At 38.9% G+C, this 11,070-nt stretch overlaps 2 protein-coding genes across 2 annotated transcripts in view; one reads left to right on the top strand and one right to left on the bottom strand.

Moving 5' to 3' along the window:
* LOC104988228 (olfactory receptor 11H4-like) overlaps positions 1-11,070 on the top strand; it is a 36,461-nt gene that overhangs the window by 12,509 nt on the left and 12,882 nt on the right. The gene's annotated exons all lie outside the window — the stretch shown is intronic.
* On the bottom strand, positions 1,129-2,073 carry LOC104988213 (olfactory receptor 11H6-like). Its single transcript, XM_010839462.1, has one exon. The coding sequence runs from the start codon at positions 2,071-2,073 to the stop codon at positions 1,129-1,131; it is 945 nt and encodes a 314-aa protein (XP_010837764.1).

Genomic DNA, 11,070 nt, shown 5'->3' with positions numbered 1-11,070 from the left:
CGGGTGCTACCCTCGGGCCGCCGGCCGCCGCGCCGCCTTCTCGGCCACGGAAGTCGTTTTTGACCAAATGGTCAGGTCAAAGTACCTGGACCTGTCATCAGTTTCCTCTTCGTCTGTCTTGTTTCAGCATCTTAAATATCACTGTCTTTTGCTCTCTGTCTGCCTTTACCTTTTTTGGGTGGTGCACTCAACATCTTCCTTCACGTGAAACTACCCCAATTTGGATAGCCACTATATACTAATCTTTTTTAAATGTAAGCCTATTTCCAGGTATATTAATTATCTTGCACAGTTAGAAAAGGTAAGAAAATGTGCTCTATTTCTTATTTTTAAACGGAGGGTTTAAGAAGAGGCAGGAAAAGTAACTTCTACTGCTACTGTCATGAGTGTTTGAGTCATCTGTAGTATGCACCATAATTTTTTACACTTTTCCCAACCAACATCAATTTTTATTTCCCCATCAGGTATTTATTTTAAATAGTGGCTCTATAAGATTAGTCTGTGAACTGGTGATGATTTAGGTGTACCAGAATTTCTTGAGTAACATTAAAATAAGGATTTCCAGGGTCCACTTTAAAGATTCTCACTTAAGAAATTTGGCAAAAGGCTTACAAATCTATTCTTTTAAAAAGCTCCCAAATCTATTCTTTTATTAATCTTTTGGATTTTAATTAAGTAAAAATTTTGGCTCAGTTTTTCTATTTCCACCTTTCTGGATAAAAAGGTGTAAATGCGCTACCCTTCGTCAGGAGTAGAACAGAGAGAACAGACATCTTTAGGTCAGAAAAATCAAGTGTAAGAATGGATACACTTAATAGAGGTCAAAAATGCATGAGGTCAGGAACCAGGTAGGTCATCACCAATGAAAGCACAAGTGCTTCCTGGAGACCAGGTTAGAAGAGTCTAATATCCAGACATCCAGGACATTTAATTCAAATTACCATCCACTAAATCTGAGTTAGCAATGAGGTCTGATTTAGCTTAGTGTACTAATTTTATTACTGAATAGGCAGCAATAGATCATTTTAAGTCTGCATCTTTAGGTACAAATGAATAAAGACCTATTTTTAAATGGGGAATAGAAATGAGTAAAAATAATCATTCTGATCTTGATCCACTCATGGTCTCTCACTCACTTTGACTAATTTTTGTGCACTTCTGAATTTTTCTCAATGCAGCCTTCATGTCCTTGTTCTGGAGACTGTAGATCAGTGGATTAACAAGTGGAGTCAAGGAGGAGTAGAACAAGGTTACAATCTTCTGTATCCCAGCTGGCTTTCCAGAGGTTGGGCTGATGTACATGACCATGAGGGTTCCATAAAACAATGACACGACTACCAAGTGGGAACCACAGGTGGAGAAGGCCTTACGTCTGCCAGAGGCTGAAGGGACACGCAACACTGCTCTGAGAACCAGGGTGTAAGACCCAAGAATGAAAAAGAAGGTGATAAAGATAATAAGAGAGCTCAATATAGAACAGGAAAGCTCAATTCCAGGGGCAGGGGTGCAGGACAGGGCCAGAAGGGGACCAGGGTCACAGACAAAATGGTCAATGGTATTGGGGCCACAGAAGGGGAGTTGTGTGATGAAATAGACAGGGACTGGATAGCAGAGGAAGGCTGTTACCCAGCAGAGGCCCACCAAGTTCATGCAGAGATGGCTGCTCATGATGGTAGGATAGTGGAGAGGTCGGCAGATGGCCAAGTATCGATCAAAAGCCATGAGAGGCAGTAAGAAGGTCTCGGTGGTGCCCACAGAGAAGAAGAAGTAGAACTGGAGGAAGCAGGCAGTGAAAGAGATGGTTTTGGTCTCAGACAGGAAGTTCCTTAACATATTGGGGACAGTGGTGTTGATGTAACACATCTCCAGGAATGAGAAGTTGGCCAACAGAGTGTACATGGGAGTGTGGAGTCTGTGATCCAGCTTCACTGCAAAGACAATGGCCCCATTCCCCATCAGTGTCAGGATGTAGGACACCGAGAAGAGCACAAACAGGAGGACTTGAACCTCTCTAGAGCAGGGAAAACTCAGGAGTATGAATTCAGTCACCATGTTGACTCCTGACACATTCATGGCTTCTAAAGGGTGAAGAGAAAAAAATTACCATCATAAAGATGACTTTATTCTTCAATCCTCAGGAATATTTCCTCTTAATAAGGTTCTAAAGCCCTAAAGATCCTATTGTTTTATTATATAAATAATAACCTAACTATACTACTGAAGACTGTCAAACTTTAAGAATGCTTGATATGATCTGACTTTGAATTTTGGACTTTCTCATTCCTCTTTCAGTATTTTCTCAGATACAGCAATGACAGGATCTTATGCAATAAGCAGCTTTCAGGTTAGTGACAATACTTACAAATGTAAGTAAGTATGGTAACCATGTATTTTTAACTATAGAATAAAATATGAACGTGAAGTCGCTCAGTCATGTCTGATTCTTTGCGACCCCATGGACTGTAGCCTACCAGGCTCCTCTGTCCATGGGATTTTCCAGGCAATAGTACTGGAGTGTATTGCCATTTCCTTCTCCAAGGGATCTTCCCAACCCAGGGATTGAACCTGGGTCTCCCACATCGTAGACAGACGCTTTACCATCTGAGCCACCAGGGAAGTCCAGAATAAAATATAAAAGATTCTTAATATTAGACACAGAATTTCAGTTACTCAGATCTTTGGAATTACAGACACAAATGATAGGAATTGGAAGACAGAGTAAAAGGTAACATAAGACATTGAAATATTAATGCATTTCATTTTTATTTTGGATCAGTGTTGCAACTATAAGTGTTGACATCTTAACACAATCTGATAACCAAGACAAAAAAAAGTCAAATGTGCTATCCTTTCTTCAGTATTCATCATTGTTTGTAGTTCAAGAAAAGTTTGAAGTCCAGATACCTACATAAAGACTTCCATCTGGTCTCATCTTTTACCTATTGAATTAAAATACTTCTTTAAAACTTTGGTCTAAGTTAAAACTCTATTTACAACTTTTTTTTTTAACATGAGCAATGTATCTGGTATATCACTTAAGGATTTTTGAGGTTTTCTTCTGAGGTGTCAGAATTCCTAGAAAGTCCCCTATTCTGGTTTAGGGACTGTTTCAGAAAATAACAAATACTTACAATGCTATTGTCAGTAATTTGGTCATATTCATTTGTTTTCTGAATCCCCTCTGTTAGTGAGGGTCAGTTATTATTTGCGCCAAAATGACCAGAAGTGACATGACTGAATCATGATGCTTATTCAGAAAAATATACAGACAGAATACAGACCCAGACACTTTTAATAAAAGTTTTCCAGCTAAGAATGTTTATTAATGTATTAGAAGGCAATGACACCCCACTCCAGTACTCTTGCCTGGAAAATCCCATGGATGGAGGAGCCTGGTAGGCTGCAGTCCATGGGGTCGCTAAGAGTTGGACACGACTGAGCGACTTCACTTTCACTTTTCACTTTCATGCATTGGAGAAGGAAATGGCAACCCACTCCAGTGTTCTTGCCTGGAGAATCCCAGGAACAGGGGAGCCTAGTGGGCTGCCATCTATGGGGTCTCGCAGAGTCGGACATGACTGAAATGACTTAGCATTAGCATTAGTTATAATACTGGTTACTTTCCATATCACATAAAGTTAGAGCTTTAAGAATAATCTTGATGATTGCAATTAGTGACACAGTGCATCAGAGAAATTCAGAATTTTTCATATCACACCACAAGGCTCCTCTTCAGTCTGTGAATAGATCATATATGGCAGAGCAATGCTGTGAAGCAGGAATTGAGAGTTACCCAGAAGCCAAAGTAACCTTGAGAAAAGGGTGGAAATAGCAAGAAGTATTTGGTGCTAATGTGTAGGAGGATTCCAATGGCTTTAGAAACCATGTGGGAGTGAACTCACCAATCTGGGTTGCTCAATCATCGCCTTGCTCTTCCTCCTTGCAGCAGAGACCATAGGCTCTGTGGCAGAGCCAAACACAGCTAAAAACAGGGAGGGCTTCAGTACAGGAAGGGCTTCTCCTTACTGCTTTGCCAGTTATTTCCAGATGTTACTTTGCTAACAACTTTTTCCCCCCAAAGGTTCTGACTGGGTACAACTCCTTGATTAATAAGGACAAAATTTACATATGGTTGAGGTTCCTTCCTCATCTTCAGCTCTCCCATTTCCCTTTTTCCCAGCCCTCTTAGTTGTAAGGATGAGTCTCTTTACATTAATTCATATATCTTGAGGTGTCACTATTTTTACTGTCACACAAAAGAAGGCAGAGCTAAAAAGCACACTTAGAATTGTCTTATACTTGTACCTCTTCTGAACCCATCTCCTCGTAGAATTCATGAGTTTGACTTCTCGTCTTCGGTTTTTGCTGCAGCAAAAGGCAGGCAAGATGAAGGGCATGCCATGCTTGGGAGCAAACAGCCCAGAGAGGGAGTTAACCTTGCTGGACACTGATACTGGTTTGGAGAGAAATTGGCATATTTGCTGCACAAGAAAGACTTGTCTACGTTGCTCTGAAACCTACTATATTCCTCCAAAGGCTTATAGTCTTCTATGAATTCCAAAAGTGATAATTTATGAGGAAAGATTGTCAATAATATTCCAAATACTCCCTTCCCTCAGGAGTCCGTTAATTGGGGCCTTTGAGACCCAGTTTCTCCAGTGCTGAGGGATCATCTCATGCTATTTTTAGAGCAGATGTTTATTTTATCCTAAGGACAGGTTATTCTCATGATGGTGCAAACACTGCAGCAACACTAGCTTAAACACAAGCTTTGTGTTTATCTTATTCCTTTACATTTCTTTATTTCATTTTGAAGCTGTTTGAAAGTTTGGAATTCTTATTTGTCAATATCAGAGTTATGTCATCTGAATTCTTGTTCTCTTTCCCATTGACTTACTCAATAGTTTGAAAAGGATTATTCCCTTTTTTTGGTAAAAGGTTTTCTCTCCTGGGCACCTTTGTGCTCCTAGCATGATCAGATCAGATCAGATCAGATCAATCACTCAGTCGTGTCCGACTCTTTGCGACCCCATGAAGTGCAGCATGCCAGGCCTCCCTGTCCATCACCAACTCCCGGAGTTCACCCAGACTCACGTCCATCGGGTCAGCGATGCCATCAAGTCATCTCATCCTCAGTCGTCCCCTTGTCCTCTTGCCCCCAATCCCTCCCAGCATCAGAGTCTTTTCCAAGGAGTCAACTCTTCACATGAGGTGGCCAAAGTACTGGAGTTTCAGCTTTAGCATCAGTCCTTCCAAAGAAATCCCAGGGCTGATCTCCTTCAGAATGGACTGGTTGGATGTCCTTGCAGTCCAAGGGACTCTCAAGAGTCTTCTCCAACACCACAGTTCAAAAGCATTAATTCTTAGGCACTCAGCCTTCTTCACAGTCCAACTCTCACATCCATACATGACCACAGGAAAAACCATAGCCTTGACTAGACAGACCATTGTTGGCAAAGTAATGTCTCTGCTTTTCCATATGCTATCTAGGTTGGTCATAACTTTCCTTCCAAGGAGTAACGTCTTTTAATTTCATGGCTGCAGTCACCATCTGCAGTGATTTTGGAGCCCAGAAAAATAAAGTCTGACACTGTTTCCACTGTTTCCCCATCTATTTCCCATTAAGTGATGGGACCGGATGCCACGATCTTTGTTTTCTGAATGTTGAGCTTTAAGCCAACTTTTTCACTCTCCACTTTCACTTTCATCAAGAGGCTTTTTAGTTTCTCTTCACTTTCTACCATAAGGGTAGTGTATAGCATGATACTGGTAAGTAAATATTTCATGTTGAACAGGACCCAGAAACAGAGACAATGGTGCAAGTGGTGAGATGCCAAATTTCTAGAAGATACCTCCCCATCTAGCCCTTTATAGTATTTCAAGCTGTGCTCAGCAGGTGTTCCTAAAAGTTGGCATAATTTGTGAAATTTTCTTCCTTCTTTTAGATAAAGCATTCCTGAGAGAAATGATTCAAACTTTTGGACCCCTTTCTTTTCTTTTTCATTGAAGTATAATTGACATATAATACTATATTAATTTCTGTACACTATAATGGTTTGATAGTTATATGTATTACAAAATAATTGCCACAATGTCTACTTAATATCCATCACTGTATATAGTTATAAAAGTTTTTCAATTTATTTATTTTTTAATTGAAGGATAATTGCTTTATAGAATTTTGTTTTCTGTCAAACCTCAACATGAATCAGCCATTGGTGTACATATGTCCCCTCCCTCTTGAACCTCCCTCCCATCTCCCTCCCCATCCCACTCTTCTAGGTTGATACAGAGCCCCTGTTTGAGTTCCCTGAGACATACAGAAAATTCCCATTGGTTATCTATTTTACATATGGTAATGTAAGTTTCCGTGTTACTCTCTCCATACATCTCACCCTCTCCTCCCCTCTCCCTGTGTCCAAAAGTCTGTTCTCTATGTTTCTCCATTGCTGCTCTGTAACTAAATTCATCAGTATCATCTTTCTAGATTTCATATATATGCATTAGTGTACAATATTTACCTTTCTCTTTCTTACTGCACTCTGTATAAAAGGCTCTAGGTTCATCCACCTCATTAGAACTGACCCAGAAGGATGGTGCGGGGAGGGAGGTGGGAGGGGGGTTCAGGATGGGGAACACGTGTACACCTGTGGCAGATTCATGCTGATGTATGGCAAAACCAATACAATATTGTAAACTAATTAGCCTCCAATAAAAACAAATAAATTTATATTTAAAGAACTGATTCAAATGCGTTCCTTTTTATAAAATGTTTTCTTGTCATGAAAATTTTTTAAGATCTATTCTCTTAAAAAATTTTCAGATATGCAATAAGTATTCTTAACTAAGTCACCATGCTATATATTACATACCCAGGACTTATTTTATTCCTGGAAGTTTGTACCTTTTGACTCTCTTTACCCTTCTCACCACCCCACCTCAAACCTCTGGCAACCACTGATCTGTTTTCTGTATCTATGAGCTTGGTTTGGGATAGGGGGTGGGTGTTTGGGGGGTTTTTAGGTCCCACATATAAATGAAGTAATATTTGTCTTTCTCTGTCTGACTTATTTCATTCAGCATAGTGCCCTCAAGGTCAGTCCATGTTGTTGAAAACGGCAAGACTTCATTCTTTCTATGGCTGAATAATATTCCATTATATATACATGTATATAAACATCTTCTTTATCCATTCATATGTTGATAAACACTTAAATTGTTTCTATAAGTTGGCTATTGTAAATAATGCTCCAATGACATGTGGGTGTATATCTTTTCTAATTAGTGCTTTCATTTCCTTTGGATATATTCCCAGAAATGAAATTTCTGGATCATGTAGTAGTGCTTTTTTAGTTTTTTGAGGACTTTCACACTGTTTTCTGAGGTGGATGCACCAATTTGCACAAAGATTCCATTTTTTTCCCATCCTTGTCAACACCTGTTATTTCTTGTCCTTTTTATAATAGTCATTCTAACAAGTGTGAATTATCTCATTGTGGTTATGATTTTAACTTCCCTAGTGATTAATGATGTTGAGCATCTTTTCATGTACCTGTTGGTCATTTATATGTATTCTTTGGAAAAATGTCTATTTACTATATCATGTCTTTCATCAATATTGTTTATTTACTTGTGTTACTGCAAATGTTTTGGAACTTTCATGTTGAATAATAATAATAAGACACTTTGAAGACCATGGGCATCTTTATCTCATTTCTATTTTAATAAAAATGATTCAAGCAACCCCCCAAAAAAGTATATTTAGATTTAGATCTTATGCCCATTTTTAATGGAATTACTTTTCTCTTTTTTCTTTCTTTTTTTTTTTTTTTTGCTATTCAGTTACATGGGTTCTTTATCTACTTTGGAATATTAGCCCCTTATCAGATATATGATTTGCAAATACTTTCTCCCATTCAGTATATGTTGCCTTTTTCTTTTGCTGATGGCTCCTTCACTGGGCAGAAGCTTTTTAGTTTGAGATTTTATTGCCTTTGCTTTTGGTGCCAAAAATCATTATGAAGACTGATGTCAAGAGGCCTATTGCCTATGTTTTCTTCTACAGGTTTTATGATTTCTGGTCTTACATTCAAGTCTTTAATCCATTTTTAATTAATTTTTGTTTATAGTGTAAGACAGTGGTCCAGTTTCACTCTATTGCATGTGGCTATCCAGTTTTTCAACACTATGTATGGAAGAGACTATGCTTTTCCTATTGTATACTCTTGCCTCCTTTCCCATAAATTAATTGATCATATACTTGTGGATTTGTTTCTGGGCTCTCTGTTGTGTTCCACTGATCTGTGTATCTGTTTTTATACCAAAACCATACTGTTTTCATTACTATAGCTATGTAATATAGTTTGAAATCAAGAAGTGATTTCAACTAATTATCAGAGAAATGCAAATCAAAAACAAAATAAGATATCACCTCACACCTGTCAGATGGCTATTATCAAATGAACACAAATAACAAAAGTTTTCAAGGATGTGGAGAAAAAGGAAACTTGTATGCTTTTGGTGGAAATGTAAATTGGTATAGCCATATGGAAAACAGTATGAGGTCCCTCAAAAAACTAAAAATAGAACTATCCTATGACCTAGTATTTCCACTCTCAAATACAAAGAAAATAAAAACACTGATTCAAAAAGACACAAGTATACACTCTATATATAAAATAAATATGTTACAAGGATATATTGTGCAGTACAGGGAATATGGGCTTTCCAGATGGCTCTAGTGTTAAAGAACCTACCTGCCATTGCAGGAGATGTAAGAGGCCTGGATTCAATCCCTGGGTTGGGAAGATCCCCTGGAGGAGGGGACAGCAACCCACTCCAGTATTTTTGCCTGGAGAATCCCATGAACAGAGGAGCCTGGTGGTCACAGGAGGTCACAGGAGTAAGACATGACTGAAGCAACACAGCATGCACACACAGGGAATATAATCAATATTTTATAATAACTTTAAGCGGAATGCAATCCCTAAAAACTCTGAATCATTATATTACACATCTGAAACTGATAAAATATCACAAATCAACTATACTTCAATAAAAATAAAATTATTAATTAATAACTGTAGGCTCAAACACATCTTTATTAATCAAAATAGGAACCATTACAGTCAACATTTTTGCCAATGAGAAATAAGTTGGTTTATTTCTATAGCATAAAAATCCATGCTTCAGGACTCAATGAACTCTTGGAAAGCATTTTCTGCCTCCTGCTAGTTTTGGAAGCATTTTCCCTGCAAAAAGTTCTCGAGGTGATTGAAAGGGTGGTAGTCAGTTGGCAAGAGATCAGGTGAATATGGCAGATGACACAAAATTTCGTAGCCCAGTTCATTCAACTTTTGAAGCATTGGTTGTGGGACGTGTGGTCGGGCATTGTCATGGAGAATTGGGCTCATCCTGTTGACCAATATCGGCTGCAGGCATTGCTGTTTTCAGTGCATCTCACTGATTTGCCAAGCATACTTCTCAGATGAAATGGTTTCACCAAGTTTCAGAAAGCTGTAATAGATCAGACAGGCAGCAGACCACCAAACAGTGGCTGACCGTGACTTTTTTTTGGTATAAGTTTGGCTTTTGGAAGTGCTTTGGATCTTCTTTTGGTCTAACTACTGAGCTGGTCTTGCTGGTTGTCATATAAAATCCACTTTTCATCGCACATCACAATCTGATCAAGAAATGGTCCATTGTTTTTGCAAAGAATAAGAGATGACAGTTCAAAACAGTTTTTTTGATGCATGATCAGCTCATGAGGCACCCACTTATGAGTTTTTTCACCTTTCCAATTAGCTTCAAATGTGAAAAGACCAAAGAATGGCTGACTCTAAGTTCTTTGGCAACTTCTCTTGTAGTTGTAAGAGAATCAGCTTCAATAATCCTCTCAATTGGTCGCTGTCAACTTGCATTGGCCAGCCACTGTGCCCCTCATCTTCAAGGCTCTCATCTCCTTTGCAAAACTTCTTGAAGCCCCATGGCACTATACATTCGTTAGCAGTTCCTGGACCAAATCTGTTGATGTTTCAAGTTGTGTCTGCTGCTTTAGGACCCATTTTAAACTCAAATAAGTTCTGGAGTGCCTGGAGGAGGCACTGGAGGCACTGGAAGAAGTAAAAGTAAGTGCCTGGAGGAGGGCACAGCAACCCACTCCAGTATTCTTGCCTGAAGAATCTCATGGACAGAGGAGACTGACAGCCTGCAGTCCATGGGGTTGCAGGAGTTGGACACAACTGAAGCAACATAGCATGCACACACAGGGGATATAACCAATATTTTATGATAACTTTAAGTGGAATGCAATCCCTAAAAACTTGGAATCACTATATTACATATCTGAAACTAATACAATATTATAAATCAACTATATCTCAATAAAAATAAAATTTTAAATTAATTTTTAAATGCAACAATAAGAAAACAAATCAAACAAATGGGCTAAACAGCTAAATAGACACTTTACCAAAGAAGACACAGATAGGAAATAAGCATACTAATCAAAGAAATATAAATTAAAATAATAAGTAGATACTACCACATCCCTATTAGAATGGTCAGAATCCAGAACATGATAAGATCAATGCTGGGGAGGATGTGGAACAACAGGAATTCTCACGTATTGCTGGTTGGGAATGCAAAATGGGGGAATACAAAATGGTACAGCCACTTCAGCAGACTATTCCGAGGTTTCTTACAAAGCTAAGCATATGCTAACCATATGATCCAGCAACAGCATTCCTTTGTATTTACCCAAAGGAGTTTTAAAATGTCCATACAAAAATCTGCATGCACATGTTTATAGCAGCTTTAGTCATTATTGCCAAAACCTGGAAGCAACTGATGCCCTTCCCCAGGTGAACAGATAAACTGTGGTACGTCCAGCAGTGGAATACTCAGTTCAGTTCAGTTCAGTTCAGTCGCTCAGTCGTGTCCGACTCTTTGCGACCCCATGAATCGCAGCACGCAAGGCCTCCCTATCCATCACCAACTCCCGGAGTTCACTCAGACTCATGTCCATCAAGTCAGTGATGCCATCCAGCCATCTCATCCTCTGTAGTCCCC

Source organism: Bison bison, unplaced genomic scaffold (assembly GCF_000754665.1).
Source record: "Bison bison bison isolate TAMUID 2011002044 unplaced genomic scaffold, Bison_UMD1.0 scf7180017864117, whole genome shotgun sequence".
Lineage (NCBI taxonomy): Eukaryota > Metazoa > Chordata > Mammalia > Artiodactyla > Bovidae > Bison > Bison bison.
Note: the sequence above shows the minus strand (reverse complement) of the source record. Positions and strands in the feature narration are given on the sequence as shown.

Bases quoted from the DNA above. Each gene is read 5' to 3' on its own strand.
- LOC104988213 (XM_010839462.1), bottom strand. From the start codon at position 2,073: ATGAATGTGTCAGGAGTCAACATGGTGACTGAATTCATACTCCTGAGT.